We start from the raw sequence: 23,292 nt of genomic DNA on the forward strand, positions 1-23,292 counted from the left end.
GGGGCAGCTGGGGGAGGGGTATGTGAGAACTCTTCACTGTGCAGATTTTCTAAATTATTCTAAATTAAACAATTTGCTTAAAATAACTATGCGGGAATGTTCCATGTATCCTTAGCCTCAGTCACCATGAGATTTTTGTGAGGTGTGTGTAGTATGTATGCGTACGTGTGTGTGTGTTGATTATATATTCGTATATGAAAAATCCAGTGAAGAATGATAGGTTGAGAGTCACCTGGGTGGCTTTGCTTAAGCCTCAGACTTCGGCTCAGGTCATGATTTCATACTTTGTGGATTCGAGCCCCGTGTTGGGCTCTGTGCTGACAGCTCAGAGCCTGGAGTCTGCTTTGGATTCTGTGTCTCCCTCTCTCTCTGCCCCTCCCCACTCACACTCTGTCTCTCTCTTGCTCTGAAAAATAAATAAAACATTTTAAAAAAAATGATAAGCTGAATATACAAATTTTTTCTATTCCCTTCCAATCCTCACTTAAAAAAATTTAGGAGAGCCTGAGTGGCTCAGTTGGTTAAGTGTCAGACTCTTGATTTCTCCTCAGGTCATGATCTCATGGTTTGTGAGATCGAGCCCTGCATCAGGCTCTGGGCTGGCAGCACGGATCCTGCTTGGGATTCTTTGTCTTCCTCTCAGCGTATGGTGTCTCAGTCTGTTTGAGCTGCTATAAGAAAACACCCCAGACTCAGTAGCTTATGAACAACATTTATCACAATTCTGGAAGCTGCAATACAAGACCGGGCACCAGCATGGCCGGGTGCTGGTGAGGACCCTCTTCTGGGTTGCAGATGGCTAACTTCTCACTGTGTCCTCCTTTGGGGGATTGGGACAGGGAGCTCTCAGGGGCCCCTTTTATAAAGGTGTTAATCCCATTCATGAGGGCTCCGTTCTCATGACCTAATCACATCCCAAAGGCTCATCTCCAAACATCATCACCGTGAGGATTAGGTTTCAACATGAATGTTGGGGGGACACAGACATTCAGAGCATGGCATATGTGATTTTGTCTGAGCACTCACAAATAGCCAACTAACTCTCCCAAGGGACGTGCAACATTGTAAGAGCTAAGATGTGTCCTACTCACACCTCACTGTGAGGAGGGCAGATAACTTTGGGCGAATTCCAAGGATGGGGTGTGGTGAGTCCCAGGGTTTGAGGGCTGCTCAGGGAAGAGGTAGAACCATGAGAGGTGTTAATCAGGTGGTACGTGGACAGGGTTGCATGAGGGGATGGGCCTCCCAGAGAAGGTAGCATGAGGCGCCCACCCCAAAGGGCCATGGAACTCCCAGGGGAGAGGGGTGCTAGACAGGGGCTCATAAGTCTAGATGACACCTCTCACCAGCAAGGTGAGAAGTCTTGGGATCAAAGCCCTAGAAGGCTGTCAGCAATTTGGAGTCTTACAGCTCTGGGATTTGTCTTATCTATGTTAGCAGATGTTGGGGGCACTTTTGTGGGGGTGTACAAAGCAGGTAGGCTCTAAATGGCTAAACAAATGATGATTTGTACCATATTCAAAGCAATTGGATATGGAAGGATTTGAGTTTGGAACAGGAGGCTTTGAGCTACAGAAGTGAGCATGGTAGGGACCACTCTATAGGGGCATCTCTGGCCTCATGATGGAGCAAGGAGGCCATCCAATCCCCATGACAAGGACTAGCCCTTTAATTTGAAAGTTTCTAGAGTCATCTTGTTTTCCTAAGACTAGAAGTTCACTCCAGGTCAAGATCAGCTACATAACGTGCAAGGGCCCATGTTCAAGAAGTAGGAAAAAGGCGCCATTAAAGGTATCTAGTTCTCTCAACCTGTCATAGTAATGCTTCTTTGCTATTTAATGTCACAATCTCCCAGGCACAAAGATACTTGAAGGACACTTGCAGATGCTCACACTGCCTGGGGATCCCCACATTGCCACTGCACATACGTGTGTGGTCCACCATCAGCCACTGCTGGACCGGCGTGTCTTGCTCCAGAGAGAGTCAAGCCAGGTGTTTCCCCCATGAGCCTGCCACTGCCATCTATGGTGGCCGGGCAGCTCTCAAGGATATGTCAATATCTGCTGCAAGCAATCCGTATTGAATTGTGGGCTGGAGAGAGGTCTGCTCCTGCCAGGTTGCCCGCCTACACCACGGCACGGTCATGGCATGGGAGGGTTTGATGGCATGCTGGGCCCTAAGACACTGCCATCACATCTCTAGATACATCTCCACTCAGTACGAGCTGGGGGTCTGTGGTGGCAGTGTTTCTGGGAGGGATAGGAAAGGAGGAGGCTGGGTGGGGCCGCCAGGGCCGGGGGCCAGGAACCCCCAAGAAGGTGAGGAGGGGAAGGAAGGCAGATCATATGGGGACTGAGTCTCTAAGGTCCCAGACTTGCTCCTATTCCAACCAGATTTGATTTACAGAGCACATATTCAAAGATAAAATTGTTAAGAATTGCAATACAGTGAGTGCTGAGCATTAAACCCCAAGGTAAGAACAGGGGTGTGCAGCTGCCCTCCTCATACTTGGCCTGGCTCCAGGTTATTACAAATGCCTGAAAGCTGAAGGCTGAGGCTGTTAGGCTCAGCTCTCGTCCCCTAGTACCTACGTATTGCCTTATGTTCATGAAGCTGCCTTGTTTGAAGGCCACAGAAACAAATGTGCAGATATCAGCATGGCTGCACTTTCCAGGCCAGAAAAAGTTCACTGTGAGTTGGTGTAGTTGAAAAAGAATTTACATAAAAGTTGGACGCAAAGCAGGATAGACAGACATGTGAATGTAAGGCTGGTAATAATAGCCAGACACACTGATAGCCACTTAATACTCATTTCAGTGAGTCCTTTTAAATATCCTATGAAGTATGTACCTTTATTCCGTCCCCATTGTAAGATGAAGAGACAAGTTCAACAAAGTAAGCCACCTGCCCGAGGTCATACATCTGCTAACCCTCTCTGTCTGACCTCAGCCTGCCTTGTTCAGTTATCCTATTTTGCATTCCCAAGATGAAGAACAGAGCTTTGCAGAAGCATGGACAACAGGATGGGGCTTATTTGGGGGTGCAGGGATATAAGTAGTAATTTTGATACCTGTGTTCTTGATGAATGAAAAGGATGTGGAAATTCTGCCTTTGGGCTGCTAGTTGACATTGTCACAGGCTCAGGGATTCAGAGCTAAGTTGGTAAAATGACTACCACCCCCCCCCTTTTCTCCCAGACCACCATAAAATTGAGATTAACAACCCCCCTTTCTTGTATGAAGGTAGTACAAATGAAAACCAGGGCAGTAACAGTGCACATTGCTTGGGCTTTTCTTACAGGGCACCAGGCTTCTTTCCAAGCACTTCCCTATGTTCCAAGCACATCCATATCCTCATCCCTACAGCTTGACAACAACCCTAAGAGACTGGCAGAGGAGCTGTGGGCTTCAAAGAACCAAGTGGATAGGCACAGCCATCCCCATCCCCCCAGCAAGCTTCAGCACAAAGCAAGCAGCAATTAGCATGAACACAAACAGTTCTTGGGTTGGTGCTCAGAAGTTAGGTGGGCAACCTGAGAAGATCCAGCCTCAAGGTGATGGAACGCAGCTCAGGAATGGACCAGCTCTGGGCATGTTGCGTCTGTCAATCACTATGGCTGCTCCTTAGTCAATGGAAGAGACAATGGAGCTGGGAGAGAGAAGGGGCTAGCAGGCTCCTACGTCCTGCATCAGTAGGATCAGTGCGTGGCTCCTGGTTTTCCAGCTCCTGGCCTCGTGTTCCTTCCACTGCCCCAGCCAGAATTCCCAGAATACAGGTCCTCCCATCATGTCAGTCCTTGATCCTAGGAAATGGAGCATGTCAATGTGCTTTCTTTATTGATTCACTTCATTGACCAAGTGTATTCCCCATTACTTTCAAATATAAGTGAGCCTCCTGTCCTCTCGCAGAGGTCCCAGACCTCTGAAGAGTCTTCCCCAGAAATGACCCTGACCAGGAAGATGTCTTATATTGTCTTTGCCTTTTTCTTCATTTTCGCCCAGTTTCCATCAGGTAATTGTAAATGGATGGGATTGTGATGGGGGCAGCTCTTAAAGCCTGATGGTTCTTCTGTGGGCCACCATAAAATTGAGATTAACAGTCAGCTCCCCACTGAAGTCCTCACAGGAATTTCTTGAATCTACAGTGGCATTTTCTCAGCAAACTACAATTCCCTCTCCCACCTACCCCCAACCTTTTTATTAAACTTCTTACTGGTTACCCAGAGTGCTAGCCTTCAGAAATAGAATAAAGATACAGCCTCTGTGATCTGCTGACCTTTGACAGCAGATGTGTGGAGCCAGGAATGTTGTTTTGTACAGCGTTATTTCCTGCACTGACTTTAAAATCCAAAATGTGCTATTTTGAATTTAGGGTGCCAGGCAGGACTCGAGTATTCCAAGCCACTTCCAGGAGGTAAGTTGAATCCCCTGTGTATAATTTCTACTTTTAAGACCTCTGACCTGTCAGCTCCCTCTGACTTCTGGAGGCAAGGTGTGATAGAAATAATCAGAAGAATAGAGTTGCCTGAAACCCCAGATTTCTGCCTCTTGTAGCCAGCATCATATCTGGGTTTGCTATCTCACAGGGAAATCTCTTAGTTACTGAATTGGAATTTTGGCTACAGAGATTTGGACCTGGTAATGACCTATTGTCATTAGCTTGTGGTGCTAATGAAAGCAAGGTTACAGGATCAGGCTTGTACTGGCCAAGAAGCACTGCTCTGAGAACATGCTCGCCCACGTCTTACAGGCTCTGCCCCTAAACCCAGTAAGAGGTGTCCCAGCCTATGCTACTGGTCTCAGAAGGATCAAATAAAGGAGTGGTGAAATCTCACCGCCAATACAGAAGACCTGTGCCCATTGAAGCACCCCCTGATCTCTTTGTATACTTATCTTCTGCAGGAAGAATGCGTATTATAAACAGAACCGAAAGAAATATCTCCGGAGAGTTGCAAACAGAATTTAAAAGTGTTTAGACAGCATTTTGGAGGGAGAAACAATTTACGTTCTACTCATCACTGAGCACTTCCCGTGCACCAGGCAGTCTATTAACTTTATGTGGATTATGTCATTTAACCTTCAAAACGTCCCTAGGATGTGGGTGCTATTGTAACTGCTGTCTTATACAAGACGATGAAGCTGGGACATGGATGAGACGTTAAATAATTGTCCCCGGGTGACAGAATGACAAGTGGTAAGCTAGGCTTCCAACTCAGGATGCCAGAGTCACAAAGTCTGAATTCTGTGATTCCCAACCAGGTAGGAAAGCGCCCAGCAATAGCCTTGAGCAGAGGTGGCATACAAAATCCTCAACAGACGGCAAGGCACTGAACGGTCAGACCACACCCTGCCTGAAAAGAGCAGATGCTGTCAAATAATCACTCCGCCCATTGCTTGTAAGCCCTGCATATAAACACAGCCAGAGCGGGTTAGCAGGAGAATGGGTGTTCTAATTTGGCAGCAAATGGGCATCTAGAGACACTCCCTGGCATTCCGAAGCGTAGGTCAGATTAGAAACACAACATAAATCCATATCCTACCCGGTTCCAGGGCTGAAAATGCTGATTCCTCCCTGCCTCGGTAATGCAAGGCTCAGGAGGTAAGACGGGCTGGGGCATCATCTGAGTGAAGACGGGTGGAACTCACATAAGCTGGGAAGACAAGGTGGATGGCTGCTCACCCAGAAGTTCCCGGGTAAGGAAGAAGATTGGAACTCAGAAGGAGAAAACGATAAAATCAGCAGCTAGACACGAACAAGGAGTTGAATTGTTTTGTGGCGAGGAAGCAGGGCACTCGTTTTTCAGTGTTCTCAGGAAGCCTTCAGTAGAATGTTAGCTTGTGTCTGCCCTTGCCCCCAATCAAAGCGGGTTGGAATAAAAGTCATCGGGGGCTTTGTTTCAGAGCCAGTAGGAATTCTTATCACAAGTTGTGATGAGTGCACTGCATCTGACAGAAGAGATATGTGATGCGGACTTGGGCTTTACTAGAGCGAAGCCTGAGGAACAGATCTGACTCTAACGGTGGACTTCGTAGAACCAACTGGATAGTCACAGCCATCCCCATGCCCCCCGGGCAAGCTTCAGCACAAAGCAAGCAGCAATTAGCATGAGCACAAACAGCTCTTGGGTTTGTGTTCAGAAGTCAGGTGGGCAACCTGAGGAGATCCAGCATCAAGGTGATGTAATGCAGTCCAGGAATGGACCAACTCTGGGCATGTCACTGAGCCATGATGTGAGAGGGAAGGAGAGGGAGGAAACGTCTTCTTTGATGAGACAGGGAACATAAAATCCTAAATAGCCACTGAGGATGGGGAAATAAGTTGTCAAGGAGCCCAGTGAGTGGTTGTTGTAGTGAGACCAACCTGTAAGATTCCATGTAGCTCTGGGTTACTGACAAGAAGGTAGTTAATAGGAAAGAAAATAAGGGGTTGCAACATAAAGGTTGCCGCTGGAGAACCAGACCAGCAAATAAAGGACTCTTGGCTGGCAAAGGCACTACCTCCCTGGCCCATGAAAGTTATCCTGAAAAAATTTTTTGTGATCATGTAAAAAAGCTTTTGCTTAGAGTAACAACAGCAAAAAACAGCTAATTGACTAAATAGTGTTTGGCAAAATGTTCTCACATGAATTACTCCATTTGACCACTAAAAGAATTTACAGTGTAGACAAGTGTTTCTAGAATGTTCATTTGACAAATGAGAAAGTTGAGATCAGGCAGTTTGCAGAGGACACACACCATTTCCAGACCCCCCAAAAAAACCGCACCGAACTTCACCTCTACCTTCAAGGATCTTTTCAAACCACAAGATAGCCCTCTAATCTTTATCCTGTAACCTTTACAGAAGTATCAGGTATGTATTTTTATGCTTCTGTAATATACATGACACTTGGCCCCACTGTGCTTACTTGTGACACAGGCCAGGTTATAAACACATGAAGAACAAAGAATGTGCCGACCTCTTGCTTCAAAATTAAGTCTCCCCATCTCCATCCTGAGAAAAGCAGAGCTCTTTGAAAAATCAGGGCTGGCTCTTAAAAACACTCTTTATGACCATATAAACCCTCCCTTATTTGGGTGGCCTTTGATGTTCTCCCCACGTCCAGGGAGTCCCTGGACAGGTGTGTCAGCAGATCTTTCTGGTGTAGGTGACTTTGCTGCTTGTGAGCCATGCAGGCTCGGCCGGGGCAAGTGCAGAAAGATGTGTACTGAGGATGAGAAGCCTGTTGGACATTGCAAGCTGAACTTTTTCTGTTGCCGACGGAAGGTCAGCTGAACCCAATCGGCCCTCCTCCAGTCTTGGAAGCAGGCCTGGACTTTCAAAGGAGGGCAAGAGAAATTGGGTGGCTTTACCCAAGAAACACCATGAGTGAGTCTCAGAATCATTCCGGTTTCTTTCTCCCCTTGTTTTGTTTCTTTGCTTATTTTTTATTGATTTTAAAATCAAGATTCGAAGGTGCCTAAGAGCCTAATCAGATACTACCACTACAAATTTGTGGAGTACCTTGTCATTTGTGAGTACTTCCCCCATACTTTCCTCAGAGAACTCAATATAACCTTATGAAGTAGATTTTATTATCTCTATTTATATTTGAAGAAATTGAGACCCAGAGAAGCTGTCACTTCCTCAAGGTCATAGCCTGGGAGCCAGAAACGGACGTCTATACCCCCGTCATGTTCTGTGTATCTATCTATGTGTACCAATTTTAACAAAATAGAGAAACAGAAAGGACATCACATTTGTGTCAGTGGACTTATAATTGTATAGAATACAAGAAATTATCCACGTCATTTCTTGGTATATCCATACATTGTCATTCTTCTAGAACTTATGGTGTATTTTTTAAGCAACCCATACCTACTCAATGTCTGTGGCACCAATTTCTCACTTCTTTTCTTGCCTATAAATGAAAATGCCAGAGATTGACTTACAATGCTCAGCCTAGACTAAGCATGGATGGTTGACTATATAACTTTTTGCCTCATGAAATAAAATTTGTAGCTTCATACAATAAAGGTCAAAATCATTCATCCTTATGAGCAGCTACTCAAATTTGATCACTCAGTTTTTACATGTGAGACGAACAGTATTTTGCTTAATGTTTGAGCTACCGTCGTACGATTGGTCATTTTGCACTCCAGTACATCTTTTGGTCTCTCCTTGGTGGGAGAATGGTGGATGGGAGGAAGGGGTTCTCTCCCCCACCTCTCCAGCAGTGGCTGCCTCTCCCAGGTGCCCACACTTCAAAGTGTCTACAGGCAAAGAGCTCCGACTGGAGTTGTGCACCATGGCAGGACAGAAAAGTCAGCACTGGAGTGGACTGCACTCACGAGATTAGGGAGGGCAAAGGGGCGTGGCTTCCACAGACCCCGTGAATGCTACTCAAGGTCACTGGGCTGAAACCATCCTAAAGGGAAAATTCCCAAATAATGTGGCCTGCTAGAGCAAGGGAACTGTAGTAAGTGGTTTAAGATAGAGACCTGGGAGGTTAGGTTTAAGATAAGTTCATAAGATGGACCAGAAACAATATCAACCATTCAGGACACAGTAGAGTGCCGTGGGCCACACGGGAGCCTTGAAAGAACACAGAAATATGCTTTCCAAAAGGAGATTTATCTTGGAACATTGCGGTATCCGTTTCTTTCACTGTACAACAAAGCACCACAAAAGTTAGCAGCTTAAACAGCACACGTTATCTCTCAGGCTTCCATGGGTCCAAAGTCTGGGCACAGGGTAGCTAGACTCCCTGCTCAGGGTTTCACAAGACTGACAGCATGGTGTTGGCCCAGATTTGGATCTAATCCAAGGCAAGAGATCTACTTGCACACCCCTGGGGCCGCTGGGAAAATTCTTCACTTGGGGTCCTAGGCCTGGGGTGGGTGGCTGTTGTCTTGCAGGCTGTCAGCATCGGGCTGTCCTGAGCGAGCCGAGGCTGCTTTCTTTTTCCTGCCCAATGGCTCTTCCCATAGAACAGCAGTTTATCCTTCAAGGCCAGTGAGAGGCTCTCATCCTTCAAAACTCCAATTTCTTTCTAATCGGAACAAAAGAAAGGGGGAGAAAACCAAGCTTCACAGAATAACGTTTTTGTTCACCATTGGAATCAAATTAGTATTGATCCAAACTAGATTGTTTAAAGTTTATTTATGTTTGAAAGAGAGAGAGAGAGTGAGCAGGGTAGGGGAAGAGAGGGAGACACAGAATCCAAGCAGGCTCCAGGCTCTGAGCAGAGAGTCTGACGTGGGACTCCAACCCATGAACCCAGAGATCATGACCTGAGCTGAAGTCAGACACTTAACCAACTGAACCACCCAGGCGGTGGGTGGTTGTAAACAAACTAGATTGTTTAAAATTAATTGCAACCCCCAAGTCATTTATAATATTACTCAAACATGGATTGCAAGATAAATGACAGGGAATTCAAATGGTACCTCAGGAAATAATCTGTTTAACACAAAAGTAGTCAGTAATGCAGGAACAGAGGGGGGAAAGAGGCATAACATTTAGAAAACAAATAGCAAATGGCAGATGTAAATCTTACCTCATCAATTATGGCATTAAATGCAAATGGGCTAAACACTCCAGTTAGAACCTAGCAGAATGGAGTGTGTAAAGAAGATGCAACTCTATGCTGTGTGCCAGAGACACAGTTTAGATTCAAGGAACTAAAGAGATCAAAACGGATGGAAAAAGATATAGCCAAAGGCAAGAGAACTTTGTACAATGGTAGATGAGTGAAAGCCTCATGAGTCAACATGACAATTATAAGTGTATATAAACCTCACAGGAGTCACAAAATACACGAAGTGAGAACTGACACATCGCAGGGAGAAACCGATAATTCAACAAAAATATTGGAGGACTTTAATATTTAATAAGGAAATAGATCTGAAGACACTGTGAACCAGTTGGACATCTATGGCACACTCCAGCCAACAACAGCAAAATACACATTCTTCTCAAGGTCCCATGAGACGTTCTGTAGACGTTCTTCCAAAATATCTGCAGAATAGGCCATATGGTAAGCCAAAAATCCAGCCTCAATGATTTCAAAGGATCGAAATCATACCAAGTATGCTCTCTGACCAAAAAGGAATAACAAGAGAAAACTTGGGAAAGTCACAAAGATGTGGAAATGAACAACATGCTCCTAGATCAGCAATGGGTCAAGGAAGAAATCAAAAGAGAAATTAGAAAATATTAGGTGAATGAAAATTGAAAACAAAGCAAAACAAGACTTAGGGGATGCAGCTAAAGGAATGCTTAGAGGAAAATTTATAGTTGTAAATGTCTCCATTTAAAAAGAGGAAAGATCCCAAATCAGTGAACTAATCTTCCAATTTAGGAAGCTAAAACTTCAAGAGCTGACTAGTCCCTCGAAGGGTATCCTGTTCCCTTGGATCTGTTCCAAACATTTTAATGTCTATAGGATTTGCTCTTTCATTCATTCTATGTACTTGGGCTCCCCTTGTCCTCCATTTTTAAAATTTTTTAAATGAAATTTTAAGTTATAAGTGTAGACATTTCTCATTGTTTAAAATAAGCATTTGGACACAAATTTCTGTGATTCTTTTGCTGGGTCCCACAAAACTTGACAGTTTGGTTTTTTTTTTTTTTTTTTTTTTTTTAGTTTATTTATTTTGAGAGAGAGAGTGTGTGAGTGGAGGAGGGGCAGAGAGAGAGGGAAAGAGAGAGAATCCCAAGCAGGCTCCACACTGCCAGTGCAGAGCCAGATGTGGGTGGGGAACTCACAAACTATGAGATCATGATTTGAGCTGAAATCAAGAGCCAGACGCTTAACCAACTGAGCCACCCAGGCACTCAGATATATTGGTATTTCTTTATGTGCAATGTGAAATGTTTTCTAATTTGTTCTTTGATGCATACACAATTTAGAATTATGTTTTTTTTTTATTTTCAAATATTAGGAAATTTCCTAAATGGGTTATTGTTATAAACTTCCAATTTATTTTTGTTAAAAAAATTTTTTTAATGTTTATTTATTTTTGAGAGAGAGAGAGACAGAGTGTGAGCAGGGGAGGGGCAGAGAGAGAGGAAGACAGAATCCAAAGCAGGCTCTAGGCTCCAAGCTGTCAGCACAGAGCCCAGCTCGGGGCTCGAACTCACAAACCATGAAATCATGACCTGAGCTGAATCAAGAGTCAGCTGCTTAACCGACTGAACCACCCAGGCACCTCTGATATTTATCATTTCTGATGTTTTTTATTCTCCTTGAAAATCAAGTTTCCTTCTTGCATTTCCCTTCAGCCTGAAGAACTTCCTTTAGGGAATCTCTGGTAGAGAAAACTTTCAGTTTTCTTCGCCCTGAAAATATGTTTATTCTATTTTCCCCTTTTAAAGGAGTTCTTCCTGCAGGTGGATTTTGGGGCAGGCAGCTTCTTCTTGTTTTCCTTCAGCACAGCAGGGTGTGCCCCCCCACCCCCCCACCTTACTTACCTCTTTCCTTTCTGAGGAGAAGCTGATGGTAATTCAATTGCGGTTTCCCTGAACTCAAAGTGTTACTTTTCTCTGGATGCTTTCACGATTCTCTCCCTTTTTTTGGATTTCAGAAGTTTGACTGTGTTGTGCCTAAGCATGGTTTTTATGTTTCTTGCAATTCGCTGAGCTTCCTGGTTTTGTCATTTTGTGTCTTTCACCGCATTTGGGAATTTTCAGCCATTATTTCCTTGAACTACTTTTTACCCCATTATGGTTCTCTCCTCATTCTGGGACTCCAACGACCTGTCTGCTTTAGCTTTTGATGTTATCCATCAGACCCTTGAAGGCCTATTTCTCTCAATCTTTTTTTCTCTCTGATCTACAGATTGCATAGTTTTTATTGATTCAGTGACTCTTGATCCTGTCATATTTTCGGTGCTATCAAATCTATTCAGTTAATTTTGTTCAGATATTGTATTTTTTAGTATCATTTTTTTTTTATATTTTCTGTTCTCTAATGAGACTTCCTGAGTTCAAATTGATTGCATGTGTATTTTCTTTACTACTTGGAGTGTGTTAAAATGGATATATTAAGGTCCTTGTCTGATTATTTCAACAAGATTGATGTCCAGGACGCTGTGAATGTTGTGTTGAAAAGGATCTGAAGACTGGTACATCTTCTGAAGAATGCTGATGCTTTGATTTGACAGGAAAGCGACTCTATTAAACTCAATTTGCAAATATCACCTCATATGTAATGGGCAGCGGCTCAAGTCTCAGGGGTGTTTGTGTGTCTGTTTCATTTTATCTTAACAAGGTGAATGCGTGGTTCAGGGGTTAGCAAGAGTTATGGGCAGAGTTCACATATAGAACCTGAGCTCCCTTTTCTGGGTTTTCATTTCCAGAAGCTGTGGTGCTTCTCCCTTAGCTCTATCTTTGTGTTCTAAGTTTAGAAAGAGGGTGGATATCTTGTTTGTTTTGTTTTAGCTTCTCCATGCCACACTGCAGTCAGAGAGAACATACTCTGGGCTGTTCCATTTTTCCAACTTTTGACTTTTATCCAAAATATGCCTGTATTTATTTCAACTTTCATATTCTTCGGGTAGTTTTTTTGTGGGTTTGTTTTATTTCGTTTTGTTTTGTTCCCCCAGAGTTTTACTTGTCATCGGTGGGAGGGTCCACCTGTTAGAAGCTCACTCTGCTTTATTCAAAATGGAATTACTCATTCGAGTTTTAATCTTTCAAGTAACTCCCCTACCTAAAATCCTTCAATAACTTTCCTTTGATTTTAGGATAAAGTTCAAATTTTTTAGTAACATATAAATACACCTGGTAGTTCTCCAACCTGTATTTGTTGAATGAAAGCTATTCCCATAACATATGAGATATGGTCATATTTAATCATAATGCCCTTATCCTTAATAATATCTTACAGGGTTGCCTGGGTGGCTTAGTTGGTTAAGTATCTGACTCCTGATCTCAGTTTAGGTCTTGATTTCTGCCCCATGTTGGGCTCCATGTTGGGTATGAAGCCTACTCAAAATCATCATCATCATCATCTTAAGATGAAAAACTTTGAACATTTAATAATTTCTACATTAATTAGTTGACTATTCATGAGTTCTTCTAACTAGACAGCTATTAATAAGTCAAAGAACATGTATTTTGAATATCTACTGCTGCAAAGCTCTGTCATGAGGAGTGAATGGAAAGGACAGGATGGAGGGAGAGTGGTTTTCATTTGTGGAGTTTATAGTCGAATTGGACAGATAAAAAAATTTTCATATACTATAATTTTGGAAAAGCAATTATACCAGGCACCCATTAATAACAGCTGGGTCCTCTTATAAGAGAGTAAGTTGTGTGTAATATCTTAGAGAAGAAGAAAAGGAATGGGGACTATGGATCTTCTGGAAGGGAAGGTACCCGAGATGGGGCTTGAGGGAAAAAAGAGACGTCTAGGCAGAGACATAGGCTGGAGGGATCCTGGCTGGAGGACAGGTTGTTTGTTTTACTCTCCTGTAAACCTCATTTAGGTAATACCTGACCCAGAGGCCCACACGCTATTCAGTAGAGCATGAAAAATAGTTTCTTCCTAATGAACATTACAAACCAAAGTTGACTTCCAGCCCTTTCAGAGCTGTAGAACCTGTTTTAATCAACTTCTCTTGGTAAAAGAGCTGGATTTTAGCAACTGTCCCTCCTTTGTCCTCTCTCCACTGATGTCTGGAGCCATGAGAATCTTTTTCTTAATTTTTGCTGCTCTCATTCTCCTTGCTGGCATTTTCTCAGGTAAAAGGAAATCCTAATAGATGTAAGGGTGGCAATCTGTCTTTTAAGAAGAAAGCTGAGGGTTTAGAAATATGTATGACTCATTCCTGTGTTCTTAAAAGGTCCCGGGACAAACCAGTTATTGGAAATCTTTCATTTTATTTCTTGTTTTTATTTTATTTTATTTGAGAGAGAGAGAGAGAGTAGGGGAGCAGGGCAGAGGGAGAGAGAATCTTTTTTTTTTCTTTTAAATATAATTTATTGTCAAGTTAGCTAGCATACAATGTATACAGTGTGCTCTTGGCTTCGGGGTAGATTCCTGTGATTTATTACTTACATACAACACCCAGTGCTCATCCCAACAAGTGCCTTCCTCAATGCCTATCATGCATTTTCCCCTTCCCCCCTCCTCTATCCCCCCCATCAACTCTCAGTTTGTTCTCTGTATTTAAGAGTCTCTTATGGTTTGCCTCCCTCTCTGTTTGAAACTACTTTCTCCCCTTCCCTTCCCCCATGGTCTTCTGTTAAGTTTCTCAAGTTCCACATATGAGTGGAAACATATGTTATCTGTGTTTCTCAGACTGACTTATTTCACTTCGCGTAATACCCTCCAGTTCCATCCACGTTGCTGCAAATGACAGGATTTCATTCTTTCTCATTGCCAAGTAGTATTCCCTTGTATATATAAACCACATCTTCTTTATCCATTCATCAGTTGATGGACATTTGGACTCTTTCCATGATTTGGCTACTGTTGAAAGTGCTGCTGTAAACATTGGGGTACATGTGCCCCTGTGCATCAGCACTCCTGTATCCTTTGGATAAATTCCTAGTAATGCTATTGCTGGGTCGTAGGGTAGTTCTATTTTTAATTTTTTGAGGAACCTCCACACTGTTTTCCAGAGCGACTGCACCAGTTTGCTTTCCCACCAACAGTGTAAGCAGGCTACATGCTCAGCATGGAGCCTGAGGCGGGGCTCGATCATATGACCCTGGGATTACGACCTGAGCCGAAATCTAGAGGCAGACGCTTAACTGACTGAACCATTCAGGCATCCCTGGAAATCTTTTCTTGAGTTTAGACAAAAAAACAATGGGACCACACAGAGCCAGACTAACTCCAAACAGAGAAGTATCTGGTTAATTTCCCTAAAAGCTCCACCAAGGGGTTTCAGACTTCTCTTTATGTTTAGATCTTTCCTTCTTCTGTAATATTCAGCACAGCTTTAGCATATGTCAAAGTGATTGCTCTAAAATGAGAGGAAATTTCAGAGGCAAAGTCCAAATACATTTGTTAATTTAGAGAAGTATAGCTTTTGTAACCTAAATGAAACTAAACTCAAAAGGTTCTTAGTCTATTTTTTTATGTCTTACTAGTTGGTCCAAATCTCCTAATCTTAGATTATTTAGAATTTCTTTCTAGTTCTCACATACTGATGTGAGAAATTATATCATTTAAGCAAGTAGCATCTTGATTAGTTTGCTTTTCAATCTTTGACACCTTTGAAATAGTTTCTTTTTGCTTAGGTACAGCCAAGACTATCCCTAAAAAATTTTTATTCTATCCTTCCTCAACTGTCTTTCATTCCTCCTGTTATGAAGTCATTTCTAATGGGGACTCCCTATGTATTGTGAAACACTGTTCTTCATGGTTCCTGGATTTCTACACTTAACTATTATACAATCAGGCCTCAGTAAGCCTACCAAACCAATAGATATGAAATGTGTTCCTACCACTTACTGAGAAATTGTTTGGGCATTATATCAAAAGTAAGTAAAATGGAGATCAAAAATGTAATAGAGCATGGTCTTCACCCTTAATTTGCTTGAAGTTTATTATTTTATTATTTCTTTGTTGGTCAAAAGCAGGTTGTCCAGAATAATAAATAGGCAATTTGATAAATTTCAAATGTGTAAATAGGTGAATGGATGAGACAGGAAGATACACAAATAGCTATAGTAAAAAACAGTTCTCATAAGTGCCATAAGAGATACAGATGACAAAGAGAAGCTTGGTTTTCTAACTGGAGAATCAGGAGGGTCTTCCTGGGATGTGGTATTTACATTGCACTTTTGAAAACAGGCATAAAAACATGCCCTCATGTTTCAAAGTCTCACTTAATCAAATCACTTACTTAGCTTCTGCCCCACTCTCTTTCTTCAGAGGTCAGACAATGGATCCAAGTAGAGAAACACATGTTAAGCTGTCTTCTCCATCCCCAATCATCAGGCCTCTGACTCATTAATTAAGGGCTCCCTGTCTTCAGATTCAGCTCAGACACATTTGAATCCTAACAACAAGCACAGGATGGGCTCCAGTTGGGACCACCACCACTACCATCACAACTACACAGAATCTTAGAGCTGGAAGTGAGTTCAATGGTCAATACAAGAGGTAACAACAGACTATCATGCCAAGACATTGGAGGTTGGATCTCAGTTCCAATCCTTATAAACTGTATGAACTCTTGTGCTTCAATTTTCTTTCTATAAATGGTAATAATAATAGGATGGTTTTAAAGATTAAGGCATTTTTTGAGGCACCTGGGTGGCTCAGTTGGTTGAGCGTCCAACTCTTGGTCTTGGCTCAGGTAATGATCTCATGGTTCTTAGGTTTAAGTCCTGTGTCAGGCTCTGCGCTGACAGTGCAGAGCCTGCTTGGGCTTCTCTCCCTCCCTCTCTCTCTACCCCTCCCTGCTTGCTCTCTGTCCTCCCCCCCAATAAATAAATAAACATTTAAAATATATTTAAAAATATAAAATATTAAGACATTTGTTATATTAGAGTAGAGGCTAACTTGTTTTAACAAAGAAACTTAAACAGATAGTAAATTAAAAAGGATAGTTTATTTGTTTCTCATGTAAAAGTCCAAAAATAGGTAAGTTGACCAGTGTGGGTAGAAGGAAGGTTCTTCTCCATTAAGTCATGTTGAGACCAGAGAGGAAGGTCAACCTTGCATCCTAAACATGGGACTGTTTTATCTGGTTCTAAAGATGCTCTAATGGAAAGGGCTGAAAAACAAGTCAAGAGCATGGTCAAACACATTGCACAGAACCAGCCATTGGTCCAAACTCGTCCATGTGGCCATACAGGGACACAGGGCCAGGAGCTGACTCCTTATGCTAAGTATCCACGTGTCCGGCTAAAAACCAGAGGATCCATTACTCATTGTCTGAAGGGGAAAACTAACTGCTTGAGGAAAGTTTAACAATCCCTCTGTATAAACCGCTTAAACAAAGCCAGGCATGCCCTCTGTTCTCTGAGAAAGTTCACTGTTGCTATTGTTTTGATGTCACTGTTCTTATCATCATTCCTGTTCTTATGATCTGCCCTGATACGTATTCCATGTTAGTTGATTGCCCAGAAGCGTGATGAATTTCACTTGTTCTGTAACTCAGACTATTCCCAGTTCAGCATGGGACTATTGAAAAAATTTCCTCTAACTGTGAACAGAAATCTAAGGCCATGCAATTCCTTTCCATTGGTCTGCGTCCTAACTGGGCATGGCGTCAGTGTCTCTTCAGCATGGCAGTATCTCAGTTGTATGGCAGCTAATGTGTAGTCTGTTCCCCCTCTCCCAGTGCTGTACTTTCCAAGAATAAGTTCCTTTTGAGAGCAACTGCCAGTTCCTTCTATCACTTCTCCTGAGAACCCACACCACAAGAAATTTTTTCACTCATTCCTCTCAAAATATCTTTACTCTCCTCAGCTTACTCTTTGCTCCGAAGGAAAAGCCACGGCCGAGGCCACTCTAAATTTGCCCGCCAGAGTTAAATCCATTATTCCATTGATGTTTTTTACAGTGTGGACCAGCACCATGTTTCTTTAACTTTGCACCTAAAATTGTCCGCAACCGCACGACAGTGCATTTGGTCTCTCATCAGTCTGCCTACAGTGTAAACAGCACAGTCTTTACCTTTCACTGTATATCGGAGCCTATTGATTTTGGAGACATGAAAAAAGATCATTTATTGGAAAGGACTGTTTATTGGGATTAGAAAGTGTACTGTCTCCCTCCCAGGAAGAAATACTCTGCTTCTAGATATCCTAGAAATGATTGTGTCAGAGGGAAGTGAATATCAAGTAAGGACCCTGTGTATACTGTGCAGCGAGTCTAAACTCCGATGAAGCCGTTCAGGAGGCGTCTTTTTTTTTCTGACCTCTAGATTTATACTTTGTGTCTGCAGGAGATTCGCTAATGGGGAATTGTGGGTGAGGCCCAGGTGATGTCATGTTGCTTTCTGGTCACGGATTCCTGGATAACTGAAGTCTTGCTTTCTTCACTTAGCTAGCGGAGGGATGCACAGAGAGCCATGTTGTCTGAAACCGGACGGTCACCGTGAAGCCGAGTGCCTTTCCTTTGAGGTTAAGATTGGGGGCTGTAGAACTGAACTGACACCACTCTGTTGAAGAAGAAGGAAGAACAAGTACAAGCCAAGCCGCAGCTGCAAAAAAAGAGAGGCGAAGATACTCTGGCTGTGAGCTCCGTGCGGCAAAGCTCTGGGTTTTCTCTCTTGCCCTCTAAAGTTTGCATTCTTTGGATGAAGCCATCAGTCCAGCTTCTGACACTGCAGGGAAATGCCTGCCCCAGGCCCTGAGCTTCCTGAGGGAAGGCACTGAGTCTTGTTCACCTTTGCACCCCCGCTTGCTGCCATAGGGCCCATTCACTATTTTATTGACTGATGAAGTCAGTGAGGGAGTGAATGAACAGGTAAAACAGAATGGAAAGGTGGGACCATGGTTCAGATGGGTTCTGAAGTGACAGTCCTGGCTTCAGACACATGTGTGACCCTGGCTTTTGCTGTTCAGACTCTGGGATCCGTGCTATAAGAAGAGTCAACCACCTAGTAAATAGACCACCTGCTGGACACCAATTATGGCTGCCTTCGCGGCACTGCTGACAAGTACCCCTCCATCTCCTTCACAGGTAAGAGTTGCTAGAATGTCCTCCACACTCTGTCCAATCTGGGACATGAAGTGACCCAAAGAAACTGGCCCGTGTCAAAGTTCAGGTTGGCCAAAGTTGGGTAGCATCTTCCTTCTGGCCACTTGCCGCGAGAATTGATCCCGTCGTGGCCTATTCAAGTCCCAGGTGCCTAGAGATAATCTAATTCAATGCTCTTATTACAGATGAGGAGGTAAAGGCCCAGGAAGATCCCACAGGTACTAGCTTAGTTATAGCCATATCTAGACTTTGGCTTTTTGGTCCTGTGTTCTTAGCATGTGTACAAAATGGTGTGCCAGATGAGGACAGAAGCCTATGGCTGAAACAGCTTTTAAATCTTTTTTTTTTAACTTTTTTTAAATGTTTATTCTTGAGAGAGAGAGAGAGAGAGAGAGAGAGAGAGCACATGTGCATGCATGAACAGAGGAGGGTCAGAGAGAGAGGGAGACAGAATCTGAAGCAGGTTCTAGGCTCTGAGCTGACAGCACAGAGCCTGACACGGGGCTCGAACCCACCAACTGTGAGATCATGACCTGAGCTGAAGTTGGACGCTCAACCCACTGAGCTACCCAGGCGCCCCGGCTGGAACACCTTTTAGCAGCTCAGTGAGCAGCTGGTGGAGGAAGCAGCTGAAATCAGCTGCAGAAAAATTAGACACTTTGCAAAATTCCTTCTGTGACCCTGAGATCTTTGCTTTTGGGGCTGATGGTAATGGTAAACTGAGGTTTGCTTCTGCCCTGATTTGCCAAAATTTGGAGTCCCCGCTTTCGGGCAGAGAAAGATACAGTTCACAGGCTGTTTTCATCACAGATTTACAGCACACCCTTCCAGAACAGAAGAAACAAATCCCCTCAGCTCTGCTCTGGAGAGTTTTCTTACCTATTCGATGAAGGCCTGCTTCCTGCAGAGATGCAAATAAGAGAGCAAAATAAAACACGATGTCCTGGGACAAGACAATTTGTAAAAAGCTGTAAAATAAGAAATAAAAATGTGTTTTTAAAAAAAGTGTTCTGGTGCTGCTACATACCTTTATGGTTAATCGGCTGAATTTTTTGATCTGAAAGCTATGTAAGAGACGAGCGGGCAGATAAAGCTGTCTGTTGTAATCAGAGGAACTTGCTCAGGTCCTGGGCTTTTCCCCAAAATTCTTTCCCACGGTCTCAGATAAAACTAACTGCCTTTCAGAACCTAAATGTACTTAGATCTCTTCCCCCTTTCCTTCCTTTTTTCTCCCTTTCCTTGCAAAATGAACCGTAGTGTGTATATGGTCTCCCTCTTTGCTTCTCAACTTACAGAAATGTCCTCTGCCATCCTCATGCCGCTGGGATTTCTCATAATAAGGAGCCAGTGACCTCTCAGACACGTCCTGACCACTGTCCTCTTAGTAAAGATTCCAGGGCCAACCCCAGTGACCCACGGCCAGTATTTATTCAATCTGGGTTCTTTCACAAACATTTCACAATGAGGTCTGTCTCCTTCATTTCTGTCTCCTCTGCCCATGAGGACCTAAGCGTTCGGCTATTTTCTTTCTCTTCCTCCCTGGCTCTCCTTTGTTCCCTCTTTGCTGGGCTTGCACGCACCCTGGTTTCATCCACCTTGTTATACGTTCTCTCTAAATAACCCCACATGCTCCCGTGGTTCAAGGTCTCACCTACTGCCACGGCACCGTCTGCTTACCAGCATTTCCGGGCTCCAAGCCCCTCTTCTGTGTTGCACTCTAGGGCAGTGTGTGGACACCCTGCACGCTGCATCTGCCAGACCCTGTGGCCAGCTGGCTTCCTGTCAGTGCATTGGCAGTAGACGGGAAATGAAGGCGAAAGGTGAAGACACCTGCTTCCATTTGCTGCTCCAGCCACCGGCACCCCAACAGCAGCAGATGGTTGGCTCCAGGTGCCCGCTTCTTTTGGCTTTCTCAGCAGCCCGACAAGATCTCTCGAAAGAACCAGCAGCACCCAGCGTCTGTCCCCTTGGTAGTTAAGAGGGCCAGTTGAGCCACGACCGGCTTTGCCGTGTACCCTGGCTCTCCACGCCCGTTTGGCTACGTCTCCTTCTCAGAAGTGTGAACCCTGGCTGCAGGTTGCCTCCACCCTGTTTGTCTGAGCCCCAATCATGGAGCCCTCCTTCCTCAAGTCTTAAGCCACACCCACGTGCTGCTCCCCACTTAAGAGGTCTGAGCACCAGCTCAGATGTAGGTGTCCCGTACTCACACATCCGGTCTCCAGCTGTAGGCTGCTTACCGCAGGTTTCCAGCTCCTGCCCCTTATAACCCCTTTCCCTTCTGCTCTTCTGGGCCTGTAGTTGTTAATCTCCGTGACTTTTCAGCCACCCACCACCTGTGTAACCAATTTCCTGCATTAAATTTCCTGTTTTAAATATCCAGTATGATTTCTGTTGTCCCGAATGGGCCTTGTCTGACAAAAATCCTACACTATATTTCAAACTCTAACATCTTGCTAAAGTTTTTTAGGGCATTGGTCTTCCCCAACTGGATTTCTGGTAGGCACCCCAAAGGAACTTGTTTTCGTTGCAATTTATCACTTTCTTTCCAAAACTGATCTTCATTCACTATTCTAGATCTTGGTAAATATTGTTACCATCTACCCAGACACTCGGGCTAAAAACAGCTTCCTCAGGAGCACTTAGGTTCCCTCACAAATCACCCAATTTACTCATTACATAAATCTACATAGATTACTCACAAATATGTGCAAACGTGTTGTGACACTTCTTCACCCCCGTCTTTTCACTGGCATTGTTCTCAGTTACCTAGAATTTGGGGATTGGGTTTTGCACGGGATGAGGAGTAGTTCCATGTTTCCTGCTGCATATGTGTGCATGCATGCAGACATGTGCACACGCATACCCCAGCTGTGTCATTCAACCATAAAACTAAGTGTAAGTGTCACACTCGAATTGTGAGAGCATGAAAATATTACAGCTAGAAGTGCCCTTGGAGATAATATAAGTCGATGTTTCCAGAACCACACTGATTCTAGTTACCTAGAATATTTTTGAATATTCAGAGGTCTGTCCTCACTTTAATGCTTTCATATTGGGAACTCTTAATTTTTTCTTTAATGTTTACTTACTTTTGAGAGAGAGAGAGAGAGGGTGAGGGACAGAGAGGGAGACACAGAATCCAAAGCAGTCTCTAGGCTCTGAGCTGTCAGCACAGAGCCCAAAGCAGGGCTCGAACTCATAAACTGTGACATCATGACCTGAGCTGAAGTCGGACGCTTAACTGACTGAGCCACCCAGGTGCCCCCATATTGGGAACCCTTAAGCTAAGAATTTGAATTTTTAAAATCACTTTTCCAATCAAGTCTGCTATGTAGTGAAGTTTGGCAACTACACATCATTGACCAGAGGAGTATCCAAGATTCAAAGATGACCCTTGTTCTGTGTCCCACACCTCTAGTTAGAAACCAAGATGGAGTTTCAAAACTCAAATCCAGAAGCCTTGCCTTCAGGTCCAGTGGTATTTCACTGTGATGCACTTTTTGAAAAGGAGATATTGAGAGGAACTAAACAAAATCTTCACCTCCTTGCTCAACTAGGGGAACAGATGGTCAGACTTTAATGGGAAGATGAATATATGTCCAGCAAAGTAACATACAACATGGCAGTTTCCGTGCCTCATGGGAGGCCTGAGGGGAGCTCAGGGTAGGATGATTGAGTATGACCTGAGTTAGTGGAGTCTGGAACAAGTTCACAGGCAAAATACCCTGTCGTCACTATTCAGACCAATTGCTTCGTCAATCTAGCCTAAATCACTATGACTGAACTGAAGGACTTTTGTTCCATTCTATTGCCAATGTATTGGTAGCTTATGTTCCCATTTGGCATTTTTTTTCCCCATTCAATAATTCCCATTTTCATCATTCTGGGTAACTGAGCATCCAAAATAACAAGGACCCTCTGTCCTCCTCTGAAGGCCATTCTGCTCTCAAGGGACACCTATGTCCCTAGGTATCCTCATGGAAGTATTGAAATGTCCTCATTATCCAAACTGATCTGTCCTACTGGTCCTAGTGAGCTGCTGACTGAAATGAAGCCATTTTCCACTGTATGGACACCTTCACCCATGAGGACTACTGTCATTTTCTTATGCCATTCTCTTCTTTTTCCAACCAAGTCTCCCCACGGATCAAACAACTTATGTAAGACCTGATAAGTTTGAGAATCTGAGTGCTTGAGAGAATCCTGCACACAGGACAAAAGCCCCACTACCTACACACAGAGCACACCGAGAAGGGGCCCCATGGGAAAGCGGATATCTGAGAGAACCGTGGTCGTCTCACCTCTGAATAACCTCTTCTGATTGTGTGCACCACATCCTAGGTTGTGTAAAGACCGACTTAGAAATGAAGAGTGGTCAAAGCCTTTCCCGGTGTCTAGAACCATCTGTGCCTCATCACTGAAACTGAACAGGGTCTGAGTAACAGAAAATGGGGCATTTTCCTAATCATTTTTTGTCTCCAAGCCTCCTCTGCTTGTGTTCTCCAAGAGTTAGGGATTCTAAGATAGTGGCATGACAGAGCCATGATAAAGCTCTTGGATGCAGGCAAAGGGGAGTGATAGGGACCTGCTTGTAAGGATAACTGAGTCTAAGAAAACTAGCTCCATACTGCTGATCGTTTGGG

At 43.7% G+C, this 23,292-nt stretch overlaps 1 protein-coding gene and 1 pseudogene across 1 annotated transcript; both read left to right on the top strand.

Annotated features, from left to right (window-relative positions):
* Window positions 1-1,151: 1,151 nt before the first annotated feature.
* Window positions 1,152-9,161, top strand: LOC109260748 (beta-defensin 105-like). The gene is made up of 3 exons (XM_019439173.2): window positions 1,152-4,011; window positions 4,372-4,413; window positions 7,145-9,161. Exons 1-3 carry the CDS (start codon window positions 3,810-3,812, stop codon window positions 7,270-7,272), a joined length of 372 nt encoding a protein of 123 aa, XP_019294718.1. The 5' UTR covers window positions 1,152-3,809; the 3' UTR covers window positions 7,273-9,161.
* A 1,828-nt stretch (window positions 9,162-10,989) lies between these two features.
* LOC109260738 (beta-defensin 107A-like) lies at window positions 10,990-18,186 on the top strand (annotated as a pseudogene).
* Window positions 18,187-23,292: the final 5,106 nt, after the last annotated feature.

Source organism: Panthera pardus, unplaced genomic scaffold, assembly GCF_024362965.1.
Source record: "Panthera pardus isolate Hobbes unplaced genomic scaffold, ASM2436296v1 HiC_scaffold_13, whole genome shotgun sequence".
In the NCBI taxonomy this organism is placed as follows: domain Eukaryota; kingdom Metazoa; phylum Chordata; class Mammalia; order Carnivora; family Felidae; genus Panthera; species Panthera pardus.